The sequence below is a fragment of the Anarhichas minor genome, unplaced genomic scaffold, assembly GCF_050575085.1.
Source record: "Anarhichas minor isolate MPS153535 unplaced genomic scaffold, ASM5057508v1 ptg000136l, whole genome shotgun sequence".
Taxonomy (NCBI): Eukaryota; Metazoa; Chordata; class Actinopteri; order Perciformes; family Anarhichadidae; genus Anarhichas; species Anarhichas minor.
In genome coordinates, this window is record NW_027466582.1 from 10,041,299 (window position 1) to 10,066,619 (window position 25,321).

A 25,321-nucleotide genomic window follows, 5' to 3' on the forward strand; every position below is an offset into this window, starting at 1 on the left:
AACTTCAGGTTGACTTGTTACAATCCTTAAAACATAATCTAAATTTCATGGGTTTAACAAAAAGCATTTAGAAGCTTGTTTTATTCCCTCCCAGCTGTGAGAATCCTGATGATGGCTATGTGACCATTTTCCATCCTGTTGTGAGCGACGCCAGGGTTTTAGTCCCATCCCACATCAAACGCTTCTCTATAAAGATGTTCACCTTCACTAAAGAGGAAGCGGTTCTGAAAGATGAGGTAAAGTGGGACTGTTGTAACCAAATGAAGTGTGTATTGGCCACATTACACGGTACAGCTGCATGTAGCCCTGCGTAATAAACCCTTCTGTCTGCAGATCAATGTCCACTGTGATGCAGTGATTTGTGATGCAAAAAGCCAATTGGATGGTTTGTGCAGAGGCCAGTGTTTGCAACCTACACACCAGATTTACTCCAGACCGCAAGAGATGAAAGGAGTAAGACGGGGTAAGTGTAATCTGGAAAAACATTTTGTCGACTAATTCTACGTGCAGTTGGTGATCTATACTCTTCTTGTCTTTCTAGAGAATAGAGGAACAAACTCTACTCAGCCAAGGCAAATCTCCTCTGGGCCTATTGTGTTAACATCTGATCAGACTTCTGAATAAACTAATTTCTTTCAACTTTTGTGCAGTCTTTTCTTTGCCCAATTTGTAGCAAAGTTTGAAAGTCATACAGTCAAGGCAGCATTTCTTTTGGGGGACAGATGTTGCACATTGAACAGATCAAAAATGGATGACTCTTTGTATACAGAAAAGCTGCAAGACTCAATCTTGCAATTTGGATTCCCTTTAGTACCAGGGGTAGAGGTCCATGGGCACTTGTAAACCCTGGTTTATCATTTTGGCAATTTGAACCACAGAGCATTGCCTTCTTAAGCTAAACTAAAATGTCCCATGCACTTAAACTCTTTGCAAGTGTGACCTAGTTGAATATGTTATTATGCTGAGCTGTATTGTAGAATCTAAAACTACACATTTTCTAAGCTGTCAAAGTACTGTAGCATGATTGTAGATTGTTTTTGCAAGACTGTACACCGTCTGGCCAGTCCATGCCTTTTACGAATGTGACTCTTCTCTTCCAGATTCATCATACAATCTCTTCTACCAAGCAGAAGATTATCCAGTTGTAAAATATCTGAGGCAGCCTCTGTATTTTGAGGTGGCACTGCTTGAGTCTACTGACCCAAATTTGGAGGTCATCTTGGAGAAGTGTTGGGCTACACTTTATAAAGAACGGACGTCTCTGCCTAGCTGGGATATCATTGTGGATGGGTAAATGGCAGCATAAAACTTTGTGCCACCTTCGGCTTTTCTCTCTCTATTGAAAGCAATCTTTAACTTCAGGTTGACTTGTTACAATCCTTAAAACATAATCTAAATTTCATGGGTTTAACAAAAAGCATTTAGAAGCTTGTTTTATTCCCTCCCAGCTGTGAGAATCCTGATGATGGCTATGTGACCATTTTCCATCCTGTTGTGAGCGACGCCAGGGTTTTAGTCCCATCCCACATCAAACGCTTCTCTATAAAGATGTTCACCTTCACTAAAGAGGAAGCGGTTCTGAAAGATGAGGTAAAGTGGGACTGTTGTAACCAAATGAAGTGTGTATTGGCCACATTACACGGTACAGCTGCATGTAGCCCTGCGTAATAAACCCTTCTGTCTGCAGATCAATGTCCACTGTGATGCAGTGATTTGTGATGCAAAAAGCCAATTGGATGGTTTGTGCAGAGGCCAGTGTTTGCAACCTACACACCAGATTTACTCCAGACCGCAAGAGATGAAAGGAGTAAGACGGGGTAAGTGTAATCTGGAAAAACATTTTGTCGACTAATTCTACGTGCAGTTGGTGATCTATACTCTTCTTGTCTTTCTAGAGAATAGAGGAACAAACTCTACTCAGCCAAGGCAAATCTCCTCTGGGCCTATTGTGTTAACATCTGATCAGACTTCTGAATAAACTAATTTCTTTCAACTTTTGTGCAGTCTTTTCTTTGCCCAATTTGTAGCAAAGTTTGAAAGTCATACAGTCAAGGCAGCATTTCTTTTGGGGGACAGATGTTGCACATTGAACAGATCAAAAATGGATGACTCTTTGTATACAGAAAAGCTGCAAGACTCAATCTTGCAATTTGGATTCCCTTTAGTACCAGGGGTAGAGGTCCATGGGCACTTGTAAACCCTGGTTTATCATTTTGGCAATTTGAACCACAGAGCATTGCCTTCTTAAGCTAAACTAAAATGTCCCATGCACTTAAACTCTTTGCAAGTGTGACCTAGTTGAATATGTTATTATGCTGAGCTGTATTGTAGAATCTAAAACTACACATTTTCTAAGCTGTCAAAGTACTGTAGCATGATTGTAGATCCTAAAACTTTAAAAAAAGATTTTGTCTATATATATATATATATATATATATATATATTAAAAAAAAAAAAAAAAAATTTTTAACTTTGAAAGTCTTCCGTCTTTACTGTCTGCCTATATTCTGTGATTGTCTGCGCTGCTCATGTATTTCTTTATGCTTTCCCTTAAGTCTTGCATGGGTTTAGTTCCTTGCATCATACTGCTTTGTTCTAAGCTAGTGTTTTTTTTTTTTTTTTTTTTTTTTTTTTTTTTTTTGTATTGCCGCAGCCTGCTCCATTTATATACTGTCCCTTTTGTGTTTGAGTTACTAAAGGACCTATAAATGCACTTATGGATACAGCAGCAAAAAGATGTAGTGTAATGTCTACCTGAGTAGAGGTCATTCTCCCATGTACATTCTCTGAGCTTCTACTTGCTTTGACATAGCCAAAGTGCAGTCTATTTGGTTGTTTTCGGGATGACATTGCAAGCTGGGTTTAAGCAACAACAATTTAGGTTGAGGAAAAACATCTTGGTTGGGCTTAAAATTATTACAAGTCTGTAAAACCTGGGTCTTTTGGTTAAAAGTCCTATTTCTTGTAACTATCAATTTCCCCTCCTGGCAACCAATAGTCATTTTGGATATTAAGTATGTGGCATGCCCTGACTGTTAGTCACGTGGATGCATTTAATACATGTTAGGCTCCTAATTGACTTTCCAATGGTTTGATTTTCATGCTGAGTGACCAGTTTGTCAATGTACATGAACCAATAGAATGCATTTTGTGACTATTTTACAAACTGCCATGATGATGGGCTGGCATTTCGGTGCATATGAATGTGCCTCACGGGTTAGCTCGCGCCCGCTGCTCTAATTTAGAGGATATGGCGTTGTTTCACCCACGCTCTGTCAGCATGTTTGCAGTAGTTGGCAGCCACTGGCTCCAAGCCCCCAGGAAGAGCGTTGGGTTTTGAGGAAAATTTTACATAGTGTCAGAATGGTGTAATTACCTCCTAATAACCTCATGACTCATCAATCCAGCAAACCTGCAGCGGATCCACGCATTCCACCACACAAGCCATTCAAATATTCATGAAAACGACACGATAGACAAATTAACAGTAGTAACGTTACTATGTAAAAAAAAAACAACGCAGTTTGTCACTTACCGAAACTTGGTTTAATCCCAGTACATCGTTTCAGTTCCAGTAAGAAGTCCTTCTCGTATTCATGGACGCCAGTGACAGTCGAGCCTCCCCAGTTGTATTTCGCCGGTCTGCTGCGGCAGGCTCGAATCAGGGCCGGGATCCCACCTCCACCGGGGCGCACGCCAGGCCGCGGTTGTGGAGCTGGGTCCCTGCGAACGTGTTCGTTGAGTTGTAGACCCACTTGAGTCTCTCACAAAAGTTTTCAAATGCTATGGTGTTCTCGGGTTAGCGTAGCGTAGATCCAAACACCAAGAGCTCAGTTAAAATGAAACACATTCCCAGCCATAAAATGTGCAACGCTTGTCCTATGAATGCAAATCACTGTCAAAATCCGAGAGCGCAAATGAGATCCATGCGCGCTTGAAAATCAAACAGCGGCGTGCGTATTTTACTTTGACGAGTGCTTTTACATCACTCCGCGAGCAAAATCCCGTCTCGCGCAAGCAGAATTCACTCTCTCTCGCGAGCAAAAGTCGCTCGCGGAGCTTAAACCTGCTCGCTCGCGAGTCTTTTACCTGCTCGCTCGGGAGTAGGTTTTCTTTTTGACAGTAAGTGGGCGGACCCAGTCTCCATTGTATCTCTACATCTAATTGGTTACAATCCTCGTCTTTGGATAAACCGGATATCACTCTGACACAGACGCTAGGGGGAGATTTTCAGATTGCACTACAGGTCAGGGGCAAATAATGTACATTTTACTGCATGGGTACTTTTACTTTCTGCACTTAAAGTAGATTTTGCTGATAATATTGACAGGTTTTAAATGCAGGTATTTTACTCGTAGTGGATTATTGTTTCATCAGTATGGTATTAGTACTTTTACTGCAGTGAAGGATCTGAATACTTTTTCCTCCACTAATTACTTGTCAGTGATTTAACAGCTAATATACAAACAGTGGTCCCTAATCTTGGCTCCAGATGTTTGAGCAGGTCCAAATTGTTGCTCATATTATATACAACTATATTATATCTCTTCTGTAAACACAACAGTATGATTAAATATGATCACATGTTTTAATCAATTAAGATCAAAGAGTTTCTTTGAGCTGTTTGTCACAAGAGGTTTGACTATCAAACACACATTGTCTGTGATGGAGTGAATTTAAACCAATCTGTGCAACTTGACTTTAACACATTTTTAATTATTGTATTTAACAACTCTATTAACATAATTTGTATTTCATCAGCCTCTACAGTCTGAAAAGTTTACAAAACCCGTCAGACAAATGTAGAACATCCTGAGATGTAGTGGAGTAGTGTTTAGTGGTGATTGAAAACCACCTCTATCAGACCTAGCATCTGCGTCAGAGTGATATCCGGTTTATCACGAGGATTGTAACCAATAAGATGTAGAGATACAATGGAGACTGGGTCCGCCCACTTACTGTCAAAAAGAAAAACTACTCGCGAGCAGGTGAAAGACTCGTGAGCGAGCAGGTTTAATTGTGGTGTATTTAAGAAAAAATATTAAATTATGAAACAGCTATAACTTTCGGATTCTGTTTAGGCCAGCAGAGAAGGCTTTGCAGGCCCTGACGGCCCACCACTGCAAATGAGGTTAGGTATTATACATTCATTTTTTTATGTACATGCATGTTTGTGCTTGCCTTAAAGTCTAGATCAGTGAAAAACAGATTTGAATTTTAATTGTGAGAAATTAACACATTTTGCACACTAAGTTAAACAGACGCCATTAACTGTAAAGGGAAACAGGAGCACTTCAGAATACATGTGTAGCCAGTAGTGAAATGTCCCTCCTGGCTAGGGTTAGGTATGCCTTAGCACCTCTTACTTTCTGGTTCCTAAATTGTTTGTTTACTATATAAGCCGTACCTACGAGCTGTCTCTCTCTCTCTGATCCCTGGTGTGACAGGTTGTGCCCGTGCCATGCGGTGCTTGGCTCCGACTCGACAGCGACCCTCCCTTTCCAGATGGGGGTTGCGCGGTGATCGGGGAGGAGAGATGCCATTTGGTTTATCCTCCGTGGCGCTCATTACTTTCCCCCAAAAATGAAATAGTAGATTATTGTAGCTGCCATGTGGTGCCAACAGTGTTGAACACTTGTTTTTTTTCTGCCCGGGCGCTGTAGGACCGGTGGGAAGCGTGGCCGCCCAGACGATGGAGGGTTTGGCGATTGTTTCTCACCTGTGCTTCACACCTCCATAATTGTGTGTTTGGTGGTAGTTTCCTTTGCACTCCTTTCACGACTTGTTTCTTTACCCTTCCGCTTTGCCTATCTGGTCCTGTAGCACTCCCTTCTTTTACTGTAATTTGTGGCATGAAGTATATTGGACATATACCTTTTAGGATATATTGGATTTCCTGCATTTTTAATACCGGTTAAAGTATTTGATGTAATAAACTTTGTAATCTTTGGGGGAATCTCATCTCAATTCATCATTCACCGCCACATGTACCAATAGAGGATCGGTGGGCTTTTTTGTGGTTTGAGCCATTATTAAAGGGTCAGTGCAGTAAGTAAACCAAATCCGGGCCTTGCTGCAGTCACACATGCAATGTAGACTTTATTCCACTGAAACATTTACATATTGCCCATTTATCGAGAAGTATTGTGCAGTAAAGCACACTTTCCTTCAGGTTTAAATGCCACCGACCAAGCTATGTTTTTCGAAGCATTAGTATGAGAACATATTGCCTATATGCCACAACCCTATAACATTGTGACCAATGGTCAGTTTGAAAGAATTATAAATAGCTATAGTCATTTAAAATTGGTCAGTTTGTTTGTGTATTGCAGTAATTTCTAACAATGCAACTACAGCATTTAGAATGGCAACTGTATCTTGGTTGACTTTCACTCAAGCGTGAAGTTACCGAGACAGTGGTCATCGGTTTTGTTTGTACTCGTTCATCCTTCACCGTAGTAATTAGTTTAGATAAATGCTCACACACACGTGTTACCCAGCCCTCAGGTGAGACCTCATCCCAACCATATAAAACACAACTACAAAAAAGAAAAACACATTTCCAAGAAAACAATGCAAGTCTGAAGTCCTTTTAAAATATTTTTTATTAGGGCTTTTTTAGCTCATGAGTATTGGTCCTGATGACACTTGTTCAATATGGTGGCCATCTGAAACAGAACGTTTTTGACCTGTGGAAGAAAATAAATACATCTGAGCCACTTCAATAAAGAAAAACACATTTTTTTTTAAATACACGTTTCCCCAATTGGAGAACACAAACTAGAGTATTTATCCATCCCTCATCTGAGCAACAAATGGAAACCTTAGTGTGTGCAACAGTGAAATGTTATCAGTGTGAGAAGTCTTACCTTTCATCTCCTCATCCTGGTTTGAACACTGCACATTACAAGCTCTACCCACTGGATTTCTGGCGTCGCAGATCACCACATCACAATGGACAAAGACCTACAAAATTTTAACTAATGTTAATGTGATATTTATTGTGTATACATTCGTTTTCCCAAATCTAAAACCTTTCATTTAAAAAAAAAAAAAAAAAAAAAAAAGTCGTTGAAATTACCTGGAGACTCAAGTTCGCTCGGTCTTTGGCAAAGGCAAACATTGGGATCTCAAAGCGCTTGAAGTTTGATGGATACTGAACTCTGGCATCAGGCAAAACAGGATGGAACATCACCTGGTACGGGTCCCTTGGGTTTACACAGCTGAAGATACAAATAAAAAAATTTAAATTAAGTACCCACTAATTAACTGTGTAAAAAATGTCCCAAGTCTGCAGTGTGACCCCCCCTCCTTGAAAAGTGTCCATTATGAGGGAAAAGAGTAATGCCCAGGTTTCCCTTACATTTAGTGTATGCGGGCAAATGCCCCAGCAAGGCAAGATTAAGAAGTTACCCGTTAATGATGAGGTCCCGTTTGGGAAGGGATGTCCTGTCGTCCTCCAACGTCGCCCAGCAGTCCACCAGCTCCAGCGATACCTCAGGGTTTCTAGATTTTATCAGTTCCACCTCAAAATACAACGGCTGTTGAAGGTACTTTGCGATGGGATCAGCTTCAACTCTGTGAAATGTGCTGTAGGAGTCATCTAAGTAAAGAGAAACAACTTGTTGAACTGAATTATTAGAGAGATTCAGACAGGAATAGAAACTGCCTGCACACCAAACCTTTTAAAAAAAAAAAAAATAAAAAAAAAAGGGTTTAATACAGATAAGTAAATTTAACTTTAAAGTGCATCGTCCCACTAGCCAACTTGATGATTAAGCCAATTAGGTTTAAAGATGCGTCAATTAAACTATGTCATAAGTCCTATTACTTTGTCCAACACAATTAGCTCAAAATCAAGTTGTGCGATTGCCTCCTGGCTTTAGAGGACACCGCTAGTTTACCAATTTAGGAACAGGCACTGGCTTTCTTGAAAATCTTTTGACTACGAATAGCACAACTGTCCAAGTAAGCCCAAAGCCTCCACTATGCAGGTTAATAGAAATCTGATCCATATCCCTTTGCATTACCTGTAGAGTGTGCTTTTATGGCTCAAAAGAGATTCCTACTGTTGGGATACATGAAAATACAATGCATTCAGAACATCCCTTACCCAGAGCAAGTTTAATTTCAACTTGTAGCTCGCCGATTGCATTCTCAGCATATGGTTCACTCCTGCGAGGTCTGTTGTTGAAGGCCACAGCATGGTTTGTGTTTATGTCAAAATAACAAGCAACCTTTAGCCTGAAGAAAGAGACAACCCAGGAGATTAATTAGTCAGCTGATTTTACTTACAATAATGTTTCATCTCGCAAATAACAGGGTGAAAAATGTCCAAGGTGACATTTTAAGTCATCAGATTAATAGACAAGAGCTTTGATGAGACCATCTACTCATTTCAGCTCGATTCGTTTTTAAGTTTCAAGACACTCACTCATACTCAGGCTCGTCAGTCTTGGATACCCTTTTCATTGCATCTGGCAGAGAGATGTCATTTTCATACAGCATCATATTGGGCAGAAACTAAGAAAAGAAAAAGGTTAACTCAATGTTTCAATATCAGGGTCAACAGTCTACAACCAGGGTAACAGTCAGCAGTACCTTTCTGGTTGTCCCACAGGAGTTCCCAGAGAAGACAAAATAAGCATAATGGTCATCGCTGTGGGAGGGCCCACAGGTGGGGTCTCTGAGGGTGAGCTGACTGGGCTTCAGACTGGGAACAGACTCCAGTTTCATAGCCAGAGCGGTTATCGTGCCATTAGAGAAACACTCTGAAAAGGAGGAGGCGCAGACATTAGTATGCTTGAGTGTTTTGTCTTGACTTTAACATATTTCCTCTAACAAACCAGTCAGTCTTGGGAAGAAATTGCAAGCCACAGAGAATTCTTTAATATTTGTGTTGGTGGCTGGAGTCCTCAGAGACACGTCGAGTCTGCTCCTGATGGATGACGCCTCAACAGCCTGACAAGTTGTCAGAAACACAAAAATAAAGGTTTAGACACTCGAATGACAATCTCTACAACAAAAAGGTCACCAAGATATATCCCTGCACATTTACAATTTGGTTAAGAAATGTAACCGATTGTACCTCAACCATGACATCGATGGCAGAAAATGGTACTGAAAAACTGAAGTGTGTGCCATTGTCCATTAAGCCATATTCCTTAGCCAGGAGTGAGGTCAACAGTCTCCTTCCCACTAGTGTCTGAAAGTTGAAGCCGTGGGTCCCGTATCCCACGAGGACATAGAAGTATTGATAATCACAGCCACCTGCGACAGAGGGAGGAACTGCAGGGGGGGGGGGGGGGGGGGGGGGGGGGAATGGAGAAACCCAGATTAAAAGAAATTTGCCCACTTTGTTCTGAATTAATCCATCATATTCATAACTACAGACCTTTGTTTTCCAATCTAGCTTCCAGAGAAGTGGTGTGAGAAAATGGTGCATACTCTGGCAGAACCAGCAAGCCAAAGGTCAGCTGAAGAGTGTAGACTGTAATCTCCATTTCTTCCTGCTGGGAAATAGAGAGAATAGCTGTCAAAATTAAACCATTTTTTTTGCATTTAATTTCCCAAGATGAGTAAAGCTCACCATTTTTAGAACGCCACGGTCCTTGAAGGGTATTTCAAGTGTAAAGACTTTCGAGCAGCTCTTGGGGGACATGTGCTCCAGGACTTTAAGGCCTCTGGCACTGCAGTTTGCCAGAGATAAAACCTCAGAGGAGATGGTGATGTTCATTAGTGCCACATCAGAGCAGAACGGCCCAAGCTGCACCTTAAATACCCGCTCCTCAGGAACAGTGTCTGTGGGGCAAAAATAAAGAGTAATTAAGACAGTGTGTAATACATTTAAAAATCACAAGAGTACCAAGATAATATGCCTTACTGTCAGTAACTTGTGGAGATTGAGACAGCAACGGTGTCGTGATGGGAAGGAAGACTTTGTATCTCGTGTCCTTGTGAGCGGCATTTTCTGTCCAGAGCAACTCGAGCATCAGCTCAATTGTATAAGTAGTGAGATACTGACCATCCCGAACATGACTCTGCAAAAACCAAACATCCTCAGTAAGGCCTTCCTTGAAATAAATCATCTTGACAAACTCATATTAAGACATCTATGCATATTGAGCTAAAGTTCGACCCTGTATCTTACAAGAAGTGGAGAGTAAATCCCATTTTCTTTTGAACAGATATGATTTAATGAGTTACCATCACTTGACAAAACCCTGACATATTCTAGTGTGCCACAGTGCCTTAAGACAGCAAGGAGGGACCATTTAATGACAGTATTTACACAGATTCGCTACCTTTATAAAACCAAAATGTTTGTGAATTGTGCAAACTGAAGGTCAGCACATCTGAAGGTTTTAGGATATTTGTTTAAGACTCAGCATTCGGAATTTGCCTTTTTTAAATTGATTTATTTTAAGTCCATGGAGGCGGTTATATGCATGAGAAATATAAAAACTCAATTCATTCACATATAAAATTGTCCTTAAAGCAAAACTGACCTTAAAGTGGCCACCGACAGCCCCAACAGGGATTTTGGCAAGGATGTACACGTTATTGACGGACAGGGAGTAATGTCTGGCAGCCATCTCGGCAACGTTGAGCCTCTGGCCATCGACACCCATGTGCACCTCCAACAGTTGAAACTGGCTAGAGGAAGTCAAGGGCTCAATGTTCCTCGGCAGGAACCAGCTGATTGAGTCCGGAGTGAAAAAAACGCTACCTGTACATAAGGCGAACACATACAGCACTTAAAGAAGACCCAACATGGACACATTTCGTTTATTGTTGAGTCTGAGAATACTGGAATCAGTAATAAAATACCAACTATGTCCAAGTTTAAAGACAGTTTCAACCCCAAATTCTGTGAGAAACTAAAGACATGATGTCAGTGGTTGCTATAGCCCTGCTTACTGCTCCCCAAACATTACCGTCCAGTATTGGGCAGGCAGCACCTGCATGGATTTGAGTCGCCAGCTTCTTCTCAACTACTATTGAGGTTTTGAGCACAGACATGGGCACACCTGCTACCTGTGAGGTGAGATTACAGATCATCATGTCAATGCTTTATTAAATCCATTTAATGCATACAGTTAAACAAATGCTTAAGGATGTGGGTACTTCAATATAACAATGTAGACAGTCCGAATACATCATTTGTTCCAAAGCCAATAGTTCACCAGCTGTAAGTGTAAACAAGTAGTTTGTTAACAAGCAAGGCTTGTTTAAAAACTTACATTCTGGATGTATGTTTCAGGGGAAGTTAATGGGCTTCGCAGAACCAGCCTTGTAGGAGTGTTTGAGATCCCATAACCTCTTCTGTGGGCCTCATTCAACGGCATGATCTTCTCCTCAGGAGTGAAGAACGTAATAGTTTTGATTTTGAATTCTGCATCCATGGGCTGTTTCTGTGAAGCAAACATCAAAAGACAGTTAATACAGAAAGAGATGTTTCCAGAATATTAAAAAGGGCACAATAAGCCCTTACCTCAGCAGCTTGTCGAGAAGCACCAAACTTTCTAATGCTTGAGATGGGATGGTCAGGCAGGGCGTAATAATCTTCAGCTGTCCTTTTCACAGACACCTAGAAATAAGGCGAAGTGATAATCAATCCCTCCGCTCTCAAATGTACCAGCCTTGACGACCAATAAAGCCACTTATAATATAGACTGGAACATGACCACAGAGAGTCCTGCTGCATTCACTTGCCTCCATATAGTTGCGGTCACAGACAATTTCCCTGGAGGCCCAGGCAGTGTAGCGGCAGGTTTCAACCACCTGGTACAGCTCATCTTCAGCCACCTGGTTCCCATGCAGTCGAAGATTTAGTCTTGTTGTGAATGCTTCGTCGGCCTACAAAACACAGAAAATACTTTAAATTATCATAACATCAAAAGAGACATTCGGTGCTGCTCCACAAAAATCACATCGCCAGTCATTTTACCACATTTTGAGCAAAGCAGTTTTGAAGAGAGGCAAAAATCACAAAGTTCCCCAGCTGGTTGATCATCGCACTGAAGCCACACTGAGAAGCTAAACTTGATGTAAGGAGAATTGAAGAGTTGTCTGAGGAGGGAAAAAAGGACAGTTAGAAGAGAAAAGGTGAGACAAAGTTTAAAAAAAAAAAAAAAAAGAATTCATTCAGGAATGTCATCTTACTAAAGACAACAGACACTTCAAGAAGATTTCCTCCAAGTGGGCCGATATCCAGACGCATGACATTCCCCAGGCATTTTGAGTGAATATCTGGAATTTAACATTTACATATTAGTAAGAAGCATATAGTAGGATTAAAATAATGTTAGAAATTGACAAAAACGTACTTATAGAATGCTTCTTTTGAGCCTCTATGTTTACAACTGCCATCAGGAGAATCACCAACCTGAAAGAGATTGAATCATTTTTAAAAGTAACATGAAAAATTACAAATTTGAGTGAAATCAATGGATAAAAATAAAAACTACAAACCCAAATCCAACGCGACCACCCATTGCACAAGAGATGGGGAAACTGGTAACCGATGAGTCCCTGTCTTTGCAATTTATACTAATGTTTGTGGGAGGAATGAACCCCACAGTCTCAGGATTAGGGAGGTTCCTGCTCAACTACACACAGGTGAATCCTATTACAGCCTGATTGAGGTTGTGCGGGCCTGTGTCTTGTATTCTGGCCTGAAGTAAGTCCCAACATGCAATGCAAAGAGGTTGATTGACTTAGTTAAATGGTAAATGATAAGTGGACATGTATGTATATAGCTCCTCCTGCTAACTTAAACTACAAATAAATAAGTTACAAGTTCCAAAAGCTTTTTGGGAAATGTTTTTGTTGTTAGAAACTATTGGTATGAAATATGTGTAGTATAGTATAAAACATGTTTTAAATATGTATCACATATGGCACCATGAACAGGAGAACAGGAGCACTTCAGAATAGCCGGTAGTGAAATGTCCCTCCCTGGCTACTGTAGGGTTAGGTATGCCTTAGCACCTCCTACTTTCTGGTTCCTAAATTGTTTGTTTACTATATAAGCCGTACCTACGAGCTGTCTCGCTCTCTGATCCCTGGTGTGACAGGTTGTGCCCGTGCCGTGCGGTGCTTGGCTCCGACTAGACAGCGATCCTCTTTCCAGATGGGGGTTGTGCGGTGATCGGGGAGGAGAGACGCCATTTTGTTTATCCTCCGTGGCGCTCATTACTTTCCCCCAAAAATGAAATAGTAGATTATTGTAGCTGCCATGTGGTGCTAACACTGTGTTGAACACTTGTTGCACTTGTTTACTGTTTATTAACCCTATTACCGATACCATTAATGCACAGTACTGACTTTGTCTCTTCCCCGGAGTCCTTGTGCTTTCTCTCCTCACAGGTTTCCATGGAGTATGGTTTCATCTGGACCCTGGTCCTTCCTCCAACCATGGCCCTGCTGACTCCAACTGCTAATATCACTTTTATTATTACTCACATTACTATTTCATAGTACCGATACCATTAATGCACATTATTGACCTGCTTCTTCACCAGTGTCTGTGCCTTCTCGCCTCACAGGTTCCTGTGTATCCGGGTTATACCTGGACCAGGTCTTGCCTCCAGCTGCCGTGGTTCTGTCATACATTGAATGTGTTGTAATTCACTTATCCTGTTCTACACATGACATCTATTGCACTTATGTCCATCCTGGGAGAGGGATCCCTCTGTTGCTCTCCCTAAGGTTTCTTCCCCTTTTAGGGTTTTTTGGGGGAGGTTTTCCTGTTCCGATGTGAGGGTCCCGGGACAAGAGGATGTCAAATGTCTACATATTGTAAAGCCCTCTGAGGCCAATTTGTGATTTTGGGCTATACAAAAATAAATTGAATTGTTGTCTGTCCGGGTGCTGTAGGACCGGTGGGAAGCGTGGCCGCCCAGACGGTGGAGGGTTTGGTGATTGTTTCTCACCTGTGCTTCACACCCCCATAATCGTGTGTTCGGTGGTAGTTTCCTTTGCACTCCTTCCACGACTGGTTTCTTTACTGTGCGTGTCTGGTCCTGTAGCACTCTTCTTTTACTGTCATTTGTGGCATGAAGTATATTGGACATACCTTTTACTGTTTTGGATATCCTGCAGTTTTAATACCCCGTTTAAAGTATTTGACAAACTTTGTAATCTTGTCTCAGTCCATCATTCACCGCCACATGGACCAATAGAGGATCTGTGGGTTTTCTTCGTCGTGAGCCATTATTAAAGTGCACTCTAAAACTTGTAAACCAAATCCGGGCCTTGCCACGGCCACACATGCACAGCCCGGCTCATAGACAGACAAAACTGGGAGACGATGAGCTGGCGCCAAAAGTAGTATTTTATTTGTAATGCCAAAAACATGCAACCGCACTTTCACAAGGTCAGCAACCGTGGTCGCGAGCCCGTCAGCACAGGTCTTCCTTCCCCCCGGGCTGCCAACTGGAAAGGGTATTTAACGATCCTCCACTCGCACCTGTAACAGATGGAAAAACCGGCATCTAGTGTACGACAGGAGGGTCGTCACACAACGTAGACTTTATTCTACAACAAACATTTACATATTGCCCGTTTATCGAGAAGTATTGTGCAGTAAAGCACACTTTCCTTCAGGTTTAAATGCCACCGACCAAGCTGTGTTTTTCAAAGCATTAGTATGAGAACATATTGCCTATACGCCACAACATTGTGACCGATGGTCAGTTTGAAAGAATTAAAAATAGCTATAGTCATTTAAAATTGGTCAGTTTGTTTGTGTATTGCAGTAATTTCTAACAATGCAACTACAGCATTTATAATGGCAACTGTATCTTGGTTGACACAACTACAAAAAAGAATAACACATTTCCAAGAAAACAATGCAAGTCTGAAGTCCTTTTAAAATATTTTTTATTAGGGTTTTTTTAGCTCATGAGTATTGGTCCTGATGACACTTGTTCAATATGGTGGCCATCTGAAACAGAACGTTTTTGACCTGTGGAAGAAAAGAAATACATCTGAGCCACTTCAATAAAGAAAAACAACATTTTTTTTTTTAAATACACGTTTCCCCAATTGGAGAACACAAACTAGAGTATTTATCCATCCCTCATCTGAGCAACAAATGGAAACCTTAGTGTGTGCAACAGTGAAATGTTATCAGTGTGAGAAGTCTTACCTTTCATCTCCTCATCCTGGTTTGAACACTGCACATTACAAGCTCTACCCACTGGATTTCTGGCATCGCAGATCACCACATCACAATGGACAAAGACCTACAAAATTTTAACTAATGTTAATGTGATATTTATAGTGTATACATTTGTTTTCCCAAATCTAAAGCCTTTATTTAAAAAAAAAAAAAAATATATATATATATATACACTGTATATCGTTGAAATTACCTGGAGACTCAAGTTCGCTCGGTCTTTGGCAAAGGCAAACATTGGGATCTCAAAGCGCTTGAAGTTTGATGGATACTGAACTCTGGCATCAGGCAAAACAGGATGGAACATCACCTGGTACGGGTCCCTTGGGTTTACACAGCTGAAGATACAAATAAAAAAAATTGAAATTAAGTACCCACTAATTAATTGTGTAAAAGACGTCCCAAGTCTGCAGTGTGACGCCCTCCTTGAAAAGTGTCCATTATGAGGGAAAAGAGTAAGAAGTTACCCGTTAATGATGAGGTCCCGTTTGGGAAGGGATGTCCTGTCGTCCTCCAACGTCGCCCAGCAGTCCACCAGCTCCAGCGATACCTCAGGGTTTCTAGATTTTATCAGTTCCACCTCAAAATACAACGGCTGTTGAAGGTACTTTGCGATGGGATCAGCTTCAACTCTGTGAAATGTGCTGTAGGAGTCATCTAAGTAAAGAGAAACAACTTGTTGAACTGAATTATTAGAGAGATTCAGACAGGAATAGAAACTGCCTGCACACCAAACCTTTTAAAAAAAAAAAAAAAAAAAAAGGGTTTAATACAGATAAGTGAGTAAATTTAACTTTAATACATCATCCCACTAGCCAACTTGGTCATTAAGCCGATTAGGTTTAAAGATGCGTCAATTAAACTATGTCATAAGTCCTATTACTTTGTCCAACACAATTAGCTCAAAATCAAGTTGTGCGATTGCCTCCTGGCTTTAGAGGACACCGCTAGTTTACCAATGTAGGAACAGGCACTGGCTTTCTTGAAAATCTTTTGACTACGAGTAGCACAACTGTCCAAGTAAGCCCAAAGCCTCCACTATGCAGGTTAATAGAAATCTGATCCATATCCCTTTGCATTACCTGTAGAGTGTGCTTTTATGGCTCAAAAGAGATTCCTACTGTTGGATAGATGAAAATACAATGCATTCAGAACATCCCTTACCCAGAGCAAGTTTAATTTCAACTTGTAGCTCGCCGATTGCATTCTCAGCATATGGTTCACTCCTGCGAGGTCTGTTGTTGAAGGCCACAGCATGGTTTGTGTTTATGTCAAAATAACAAGCAACCTTTAGCCTGAAGAAAGAGACAACCCAGGAGATAAATTAGTCAGTGTGGCGGTGGAAATTGAACAGCATTCACTTCCCATGAAATACGTATCTTTTTTTTTTTTTTAAATAAAGGAATTACATAAGTTGGCCTTTAGGGCTGCAAATAACTATTTACTATTGTTAATCTGCTGATTTTACTTACAATTATGTTTCATCTTGCAAATAACAGGGTGAAAAATGTCCAAGGTGACATTTTAATTCATCAGATTAATAGACAAGAGCTTTGATGAGACCATCTACTCATTTCAGCTCGATTCGTTTTTAAGTTTCAAGACACTCACTCATACTCAGGCTCGTCAGTCTTGGATACCCTTTTCATTGCATCTGGCAGAGAGATGTCATTTTCATACAGCATCATATTGGGCAGAAACTAAGAAAAGAAAAAGGTTAACTCAATGTTTCAATATCAGGGTCAACAGTCTACAACCAGGGTAACAGTCAGCAGTACCTTTCTGGTTGTCCCACAGGAGTTCCCAGAGAAGACAAAATAAGCATAGTGGTCATCGCTGTGGGAGGGCCCACAGGTGGGGTCTCTGAGGGTGAGCTGACTGGGCTTCAGACTGGGAACAGACTCCAGTTTCATAGCCAGAGCGGTTATCGTGCCATTAGAGAAACACTCTGAAAAGGAGGAGGCGCAGACATTAGTATGCTTGAGTGTTTTGTCTTGACAAACATATTTCCTCTAACAAACCAGTCAGTCTTGGGAAGAAATTGCAAGCCACAGAGAATTCTTTAATATTTGTGTTGGTGGCTGGAGTCCTCAGAGACACGTCGAGTCTGCTCCTGATGGATGACGCCTCAACAGCCTGACAAGTTGTCAGAAACACAAAAATAAAGGTTTAGACACTCGAATGACAATCTCTACAACAAAAAGGTCACCAAGATATATCCCTGCACATTTACAATTTGGTTAAGAAATGTAACCGATTGTACCTCAACCATGACATCGATGGCAGAAAATGGTACTGAAAAACTGAAGTGTGTGCCATTGTCCATTAAGCCATATTCCTTAGCCAGGAGTGAGGTCAACAGTCTCCTTCCCACTAGTGTCTGAAAGTTGAAGCCGTGGGTCCCGTATCCCACGAGGACATAGAAGTATTGATAATCACAGCCACCTGTGACAGAGGGAGGAACTGCAGAGGGGGGGGGGGGGGGGGGGAATGGAGAAACCCAGATTAAAAGAAATTTGCCCATTTTGTTCTGAATTAATCCATCATATTCATAACTACAGACCTTTGTTTTCCAATCTAGCTTCCAGAGAAGTGGTGTGAGAAAATGGTGCATACTCTGGCAGAACCAGCAAGCCAAAGGTCAGCTGAAGAGTGTAGACTTTAATCTCCATTTCTTCCTGCTGGGAAATAGAGAGAATAGCTGTCAAAATTAAACCTTTTTTTGCATTTAATTTCCCAAGATGAGTAAAGCTCACCATTTTTAGAACGCCACGGTCCTTGAAGGGTATTTCAAATGTAAAGACTTTCGAGCAGCTCTTGGGGGACATGTGCTCCAGGACTTTAAGGCCTCTGGCACTGCAGTCTGCCAGAGATAAAACCTCAGAGGAGATGGTGATGTTCATTAGTGCCACATCAGAGCAGAAAGGCCCAAGCTGCACCTTAAATACCCGCTCCTCAGGAACAGTGTCTGTGGGGCAAAAATAAAGAGTAATTAAGACAGTGTGTAATACATTTAAAAATCACAAGAGTACCAAGATAATATGCCTTACTGTCAGTAACTTGTGGAGATTGAGACAGCAACGGTGTCGTGATGGGAAGGAAGACTTTGTATCTCGTGTCCTTGTGAGCGGCATTTTCTGTCCAGAGCAACTCGAGCATCAGCTCAATTGTATAAGTAGTGAGATACTGACCATCCCGAACATGACTCTGCAAAAACCAAACATCCTCAGTAAGGCCTTCCTTGAAATAAATCATCTTGACAAACTCATATTAAGACATCTATGCATATTGAGCTAAAGTTCGACCCTGTATCTTACAAGAAGTGGAGAGTAAATCCCATTTTCTTTTGAACAGATATGATTTAATGAGTTACCATCACTTGACAAAACCCTGACATATTCTAGTGTGCCACAGTGCCTTAAGACAGCAAGGAGGGACCATTTAATGACAGTATTTACACAGATTCGCTACCTTTATAAAACCAAAATGTTTGTGAATTGTGCAAACTGAAGGTCAGCACATCTGAAGGTTTTAGGATATTTGTTTAAGACTCAGCATTCGGAATTTGCCTTTTTTAAATTGATTTATTTTAAGTCCATGGAGGCGGTTATATGCATGAGAAATATAAAAACTCAATTCATTCACATATAAAATTGTCCTTGAAGCAAAACTGACCTTAAAGTGGCCACCGACAGCCCCAACAGGGATTTTGGCAAGGATGTACACGTTATTGACGGACAGGGAGTAATGTCTGGCAGCCATCTCGGCAACGTTGAGCCTCTGGCCATCGACACCCATGTGCACCTCCAACAGTTGAAACTGGCTAGAGGAAGTCAAGGGCTCAATGTTCCTCGGCAGGAACCAGCTGATTGAGTCCGGAGTGAAAAAAACGCTACCTGTACATAAGGCGAACACATACAGCACTTAAAGAAGACCCAACATGGACACATTTCATTTATTGTTGAGTCTGAGAATACTGGAATCAGTAATAAAATACCAACTATGTCCAAGTTTAAAGACAGTTTCAACCCCAAATTCTGTGAGAAACTAAAGACATGATGTCAGTGGTTGCTATAGCCCTGCTTACTGCTCCCCAAACATTACCGTCCAGTATTGGGCAGGCAGCACCTGCATGGATTTGAGTCGCCAGCTTCTTCTCAACTACTATTGAGGTTTTGAGCACAGACATGGGCACACCTGCTACCTGTGAGGTGAGATTACAGATCATCATGTCAATGCTTTATTAAATCCATTTAATGCATACAGTTAAACAAATGCTTAAGGATGTGGGTACTTCAATATAACAATGTAGACAGTCCAAATACATCATTTGTTCCAAAGCCAATAGTTCACCAGCTGTAAGTGTAAACAAGTAGTTTGTTAACAAGCAAGGCTTGTTTAAAAACTTACATTCTGGATGTATGTTTCAGGGGAAGTTAATGGGCTTCGCAGAACCAGCCTTGTAGGAGTGTTTGAGATCCCATAACCTCTTCTGTGGGCCTCATTCAACGGCATGATCTTCTCCTCAGGAGTGAAGAACGTAATAGTTTTGATTTTGAATTCTGCATCCATGGGCTGTTTCTGTGAAGCAAACATCAAAAGACAGTTAATACAGAAAGAGATGTTTCCAGAATATTAAAAAGGGCACAATAAGCCCTTACCTCAGCAGCTTGTCGAGAAGCACCAAACTTTCTAATGCTTGAGATGGGATGGTCAGGCAGGGCGTAATAATCTTCAGCTGTCCTTTTCACAGACACCTAGAAATAAGGCGAAGTGATAATCAATCCCTCCGCTCTCAAATGTACCAACCTTGACGACCAATAAAGCCACTTATAATATAGACTGGAACATGACCACAGAGAGTCCTGCTGCATTCACTTGCCTCCATATAGTTGCGGTCACAGACAATTTCCCTGGAGGCCCAGGCAGTGTAGCGGCAGGTTTCAACCACCTGGTACAGCTCATCTTCAGCCACCTGGTTCCCATGCAGTCGAAGATTTAGTCTTGTTGTGAATGCTTCGTCGGCCTACAAAACACAGAAAATACTTTAAATTATCATAACATCAAAAGAGACATTCGGTGCTGCTCCACAAAAATCACATCGCCAGTCATTTTACCACATTTTGAGCAAAGCAGTTTTGAAGAGAGGCAAAAATCACAAAGTTCCCCAGCTGGTTGATCATCGCACTGAAGCCACACTGAGAAGCTAAACTTGATGTAAGGAGAATTGAAGAGTTGTCTGAGGAGGGAAAAAAGGACAGTTAGAAGAGAAAAGGTGAGACAAAGTTTAAAAAAAAAAAAAAAAAGAATTCATTCAGGAATGTCATCTTACTAAAGACAACAGACACTTCAAGAAGATTTCCTCCAAGTGGGCCGATATCCAGACGCATGACATTCCCCAGGCATTTTGAGTGAATATCTGGAATTTAACATTTACATATTAGTAAGAAGCATATAGTAGGATTAAAATAATGTTAGAAATTGACAAAAACGTACTTATAGAATGCTTCTTTTGAGCCTCTATGTTTACAACTGCCATCAGGAGAATCACCAACCTGAAAGAGATTGAATCATTTTTAAAAGTAACATGAAAAATTACAAATTTGAGTGAAATCAATGGATAAAAATAAAAACTACAAACCCAAATCCAACGCGACCACCCATTGCACAAGAGATGGGGAAACTGGTAACCGATGAGTCCCTGTCTTTGCAATTTATACTAATGTTTGTGGGAGGAATGAACCCCACAGTCTCAGGATTAGGGAGGTTCCTGCTCAACTACACACAGGTGAATCCTATTACAGCCTGATTGAGGTTGTGCGGGCCTGTGTCTTGTATTCTGGCCTGAAGTAAGTCCCAACATGCAATGCAAAGAGGTTGATTGACTTAGTTAAATGGTAAATGATAAATGGACATGTATGTATATAGCTCCTCCTGCTAACTTAAACTACAAATATATAAGTTACAAGTTCCAAAAGCTTTTTGGGAAATGTTTTTGTTGTTAGAAACTATTGGTATGAAATATGTGTAGTATAGTATAAAACATGTTTTAAATATGTATCACATGGCACCTTTAACTGTAAAGGGAAACAGGAGCACTTCAGAATACATGTGTTGCCGGTAGTGAAATGTCCCTCCCTGGCTACTGTAGAGTTAGGTATGCCTAAGCACCTCCTACTTTCTGGTTCCTAAATTGTTTGTTTACTATATAAGCCGTACCTACGAGCTGTCTCGCTCTCTGATCCCTGGTGTGACAGGTTGTGCCTGTGCCGTGCGGTGCTTGGGTCCGACTAGACAGCGACCCTCTCTTTCCAGATGGGGGTTGCGCGCAGAGATGGGCAGTATTTCTATTACTTGTATTTGAAATATGTATTTCAATTACTTTTGAGTATTTTGTAATTTGTATTTGATATGGCCGATAAAAATCGAACGTAATTTGTAACAAAATAGTTTAGAGTGGAGTAATTTTATATTTAAAATACTTTCTCCACGAATCAAAAAACAGTTCACGAGTTCAGTCTTCAGATCTTCAAGTTCAACAGATTGTCAAGTTAAATATTGTATCTGAGTGTGACAGATGTCAACTAGCTTGATGTATAATTTATGTCTGGGTCTGGCTACATAGCCTATTGTATATACATGGTGATGGTTATAATATCAAGCTCGATGCTAACATGCTAATGACGCTAGCATGCTGTCTAGGCTAGTGCATAGCCAGTGTTTAGCAAGTTAACTTATCAGTCGAGTAGCTAGCTATAGGAAGAGGGAGATTGGGAGCTTGTATGTTCATGATAACCTTATCAAGAGACGTCTGACCATCTAATCTTGCACTGTATTACAAGTTATGCCAGTGGTGGGCCGTGCATTGTATGCCTGGGCCTTCACTGCTGTCCTGCAGCTGAAATACCACCTTATAACCACATGATGGCGCTACAGCTATTAGTTTTTAAGGATGTAACTATATACGTCTTCATATTAACCCGCTCGGTACGAGGCTTACAATACGTTTGAATAATACTAGAGCACTTGGAAAATGCAGAAGTTTAAATTGAGGAAATTATAATGTTTTCTGAGCTCATGTAGGACAGTGGTTCTCAGATGGTCTGGCTGTGGGATCCACCGTCATTCCTTAATGACAAGCTGCGCAACCCACCGAAATTGTTTTAGGATTTTACTTTCACAACTCGAACATTGAACGTACTGCTCTGCAATGTTTTTCCTCGTCTCAGTCCCCTGTGTCATGGTGTGTGGTACATCTCACTCCGGTCAGGAAACTTGTCAGAATGCCCATATTTGATTGGCTGAGCTGCATCACGTGATGTGATTCACTACCCGACTAAGCCTCTGCTGTTAAGTTTCGTTTCACGATAGTCACGTGCTCGCCCACTGACCAATCACAGCACACTGCACCTCGCGGCAGAGCTGCACATGGAAACTGAGCTGCACGTAATGCTGACGTAGCTATAGGCCAGCTAGCAGGCGCTGACACGTCAAAGAATACGCCCAACATGTCAAACTAAAGATCTGATTGGTTGAACACTATGACAATCAACAATATCGTCCCCATTCACTTAAACTGCATATGGATGCACTTGTGAGTCTGCAGGCCTCTCTTCTTACCTAGAGACACAGAGGTGAAATCTGATTGGATAAAAGCTCTACTTAAACAAGCTGCACTGGAAGCAGAGCAACTGAGGAAGACAGTAGCTGTGCAATGAGAAAATAAGATAATGGGAAAAATATTTTTATAAATTATAATACATGGTGTATTTAAGAAAAATTATAAAATAGACATAACTTTGTGATTCTGTTTAGGCCCGCAGAGAAGGCCTTGCAGGCCCTGACGGCCCACCACTGAGTTATGCTGTATCTTATCAATATGAATGCCATAATGCCATATCAATTACTGGCAGATAATATAGTTCACAGTTAGCCAGGCTATGACAGATGTCCATTTGTTAAAAAAAACATTAAATATCCAATATATTTTATTTAAAAGGCATATTATGAAAGTATTCTTAGTTTTGCTATTTCATACATTTTACAGTTGGCCAGGTGGACATGTCTCGGCAAGATGATGTTCAAGAAGGACCATCAACAAGCACAGATGTGCTTGGTTACACTGACATTGTGACTGTTCTTCCTTTTTGTGGGGTTCACCAGAGCTTTGTGTACATTATATAGCCCAAACCTGAATGCTCTGCTATACCAAATTGTGAGAAAACGGAAAATCCAGAAAAAAATATTTCCTATATTTTAAATACAAAATACATGTTATATTTTGTTACATTTTCTGGCACCAGTATTTTGTATTTTATTTTGATACATTTATTTGAGGGGTATTTTGTATCAAAATACATTTTGATGTATCTTTGCCCATCTCTGGACTTGCGCGGTGATCAGGGAGGAGAGACGCCGTTTTGTTTATCCTCCGTGGCGCTCATTACTTTCCCCCAAAAATTAAATAGATTATTGTAGCTGCCATGTGGTGCTAACACTGTGTTGAACACTTGTTTTGTCTGTCCGGGTGCTGTAGGACCGGTGGGAAGCGTGGCCGTCCAGACGGTGGAGGGTTTGGCGATTGTTTCTCACCTGTGCTTCACACCCCCATAATCGTGTGTTTGGTGGTAGTTTCCTTTGCACTCCTTCCATGACTGGTTTCTTTACTGTGCGTGTCTGTGGACCTGTAGCACTCCCTTCTTTTACTGTAATTTGTGGCATGAAGTATATTGGACATATACCTTTTACTGTTTTGGATATATTGGATTTCCTGCATTTTTAATACCCCGTTTAAAGTATTTGACGTAATAAACTTTGTAATCTTGTCTCAGTCCATCATTCACCGCCACATGTACCAATAGAGGATCTGTGGGCTTTTTTCGTCGTGAGCCATTATTAAAGCGTCAGTGCACTCTAAAACTTGTAAACCAAATCCGGGCCTTGCCGCGGCCACACATGCACAGCCCGGCTCATAGACAGACAAAACTGGGAGACAATGAGCTGGCGCCAAAAACACGCAACCGCACTTTCACAAGGTCAGCAACCGTGGTCACGAGCCCGTCAGCACAGGTCTTCCTTCCCCCCGGGCTGCCAACTGGAAAGGGTATTTAAGGATGAGCCACGCACAGGTGAGACTCATCCTGGTAACGATCCTCCACTCAGCACCTGTAACAGATGGAAAAACCGGCACCTAGTGTATGACAGGATATTTGGCCAATATTTGGCAACCTACAAAGCCTATCCTAAACTCACTGATTCTGAACAAAACCCTGCAGATCTCCTTCCTGCAAGCCAGAACCCCAGCCTATAGAAGCAACTTTTAGAGTGGCAGAGGAAAAGGAGACGGAAAATCATGAACGACGCAGAACACAGTTAACATTTCACGACAAATGTGCTCTTGACAGAGCATCAGCCACAATATTTTTGGCGCCGTTAATGTGGCGAATGTCCAAACAGTAAGATTGCAGGAACAGAAACCATTGCATCAAACGGCGGTTCGGGCAACAAGGAATGGAGAAAGGTTATGGTCTGTGTAGACCACCAGAGGAACACCAGAGTCAACAGACTTCAAAATGTTGCAATGCCCACACAAGGGCAAGAGTCTCTTTCTCTATGACCGAATAATTTAACTGGTAAGAGTTAAATTTCTTTGAGAAAAAACTCACAGGGCGTTCAATGTCATTTCCATCATACTGAAACAGCACAGCACCTACACCACTTGAATCCACCTGCAACTCGAACGGACAATCCATGCAAGGTGCCACAAGGACGGGAGATGAACACAGTACAGTTTTAACATTTCCAAAGGCTTGTTGACATGAATCTGACCAGACATACTTTGCTCTAGCTTTCAACAGATCCGTCAATGGAGCTACTACAGTTGAGAAATTCTGACAAAAACTGCGATAGTAACCCACCAGACCCAAGAATCGCATCAGCTCTTTCTTGGTGGTGGGCACTGGATACTGCTCAATTGCAGTCACCTTTGCCTGTACCGGCCGCACCTGCCCTTGGCCCACTACCTTCCCAAGATAGGTGACGGTTGCCTTTGCAAACTCACATCCCGTCCCTCTAACTGCCTAACCAGAACTAACTAAACTCCCCCCTAGTCTTCAGGTGCTACTTGTGGTGGGTACT

The 25,321-nt window shown here is 41.4% G+C and overlaps 2 protein-coding genes across 2 annotated transcripts; both read right to left on the minus strand.

The window, feature by feature from the left end:
* Positions 1–5,137: 5,137 nt before the first annotated feature.
* On the minus strand, positions 5,138–13,173 carry LOC142941918 (uncharacterized). Its single transcript, XM_076084043.1, has 21 exons — positions 13,046–13,173; positions 12,330–12,538; positions 12,166–12,252; positions 11,951–12,072; positions 11,716–11,859; positions 11,516–11,590; positions 11,244–11,414; positions 10,938–11,037; positions 10,509–10,729; positions 9,884–10,040; positions 9,590–9,801; positions 9,395–9,509; positions 9,089–9,303; positions 8,847–8,961; positions 8,602–8,771; positions 8,435–8,523; positions 8,114–8,244; positions 7,414–7,603; positions 7,082–7,223; positions 6,870–6,966; positions 5,138–6,689 (listed from the first exon to the last, which is right to left on the minus strand). Exons 1-21 carry the CDS (start codon positions 13,171–13,173, stop codon positions 6,619–6,621), a joined length of 2,961 nt encoding a protein of 986 aa, XP_075940158.1. The 3' UTR covers positions 5,138–6,618.
* A 1,727-nt stretch (positions 13,174–14,900) lies between these two features.
* On the minus strand, positions 14,901–24,936 carry LOC142941920 (uncharacterized). The gene is made up of 21 exons (XM_076084048.1): positions 24,850–24,936; positions 20,681–20,903; positions 20,517–20,603; positions 20,302–20,423; positions 20,067–20,210; positions 19,867–19,941; positions 19,595–19,765; positions 19,289–19,388; positions 18,860–19,080; positions 18,235–18,391; positions 17,941–18,152; positions 17,748–17,862; positions 17,448–17,647; positions 17,206–17,320; positions 16,963–17,132; positions 16,796–16,884; positions 16,349–16,479; positions 15,652–15,841; positions 15,381–15,522; positions 15,155–15,251; positions 14,901–14,971 (listed from the first exon to the last, which is right to left on the minus strand). The coding sequence occupies exons 1-21, from the start codon at positions 24,934–24,936 to the stop codon at positions 14,901–14,903; spliced, it is 2,919 nt and encodes a 972-aa protein (XP_075940163.1).
* Between the last annotated feature and the right edge of the window lie 385 nt (positions 24,937–25,321).

Coding starts and splice junctions, on each gene's coding strand:
- LOC142941918 (XM_076084043.1), bottom strand. CDS start 13,173: ATGGCGTCTCTCCTCCCCGATCACCGCACAACCCCCATCTGGAAAGAG. Junction 12,253..12,329: donor TCAAAAGAAGCATTCTATAA/GTACGTTTTTGT, acceptor GTTAAATTCCAG/ATATTCACTCAAAATGCCTG. Junction 8,772..8,846: donor TTTCTTCCCAAGACTGACTG/GTTTGTTAGAGG, acceptor CCTCCTTTTCAG/AGTGTTTCTCTAATGGCACG.
- LOC142941920 (XM_076084048.1), bottom strand. CDS start 24,936: ATGGATTGTCCGTTCGAGTTGCAGGTGGATTCAAGTGGTGTAGGTGCT. Junction 19,942..20,066: donor GTGACCGCAACTATATGGAG/GCAAGTGAATGC, acceptor CCTTATTTCTAG/GTGTCTGTGAAAAGGACAGC. Junction 18,392..18,859: donor CTGTCGGTGGCCACTTTAAG/GTCAGTTTTGCT, acceptor TGGTTTTTGCAG/AGTCATGTTCGGGATGGTCA.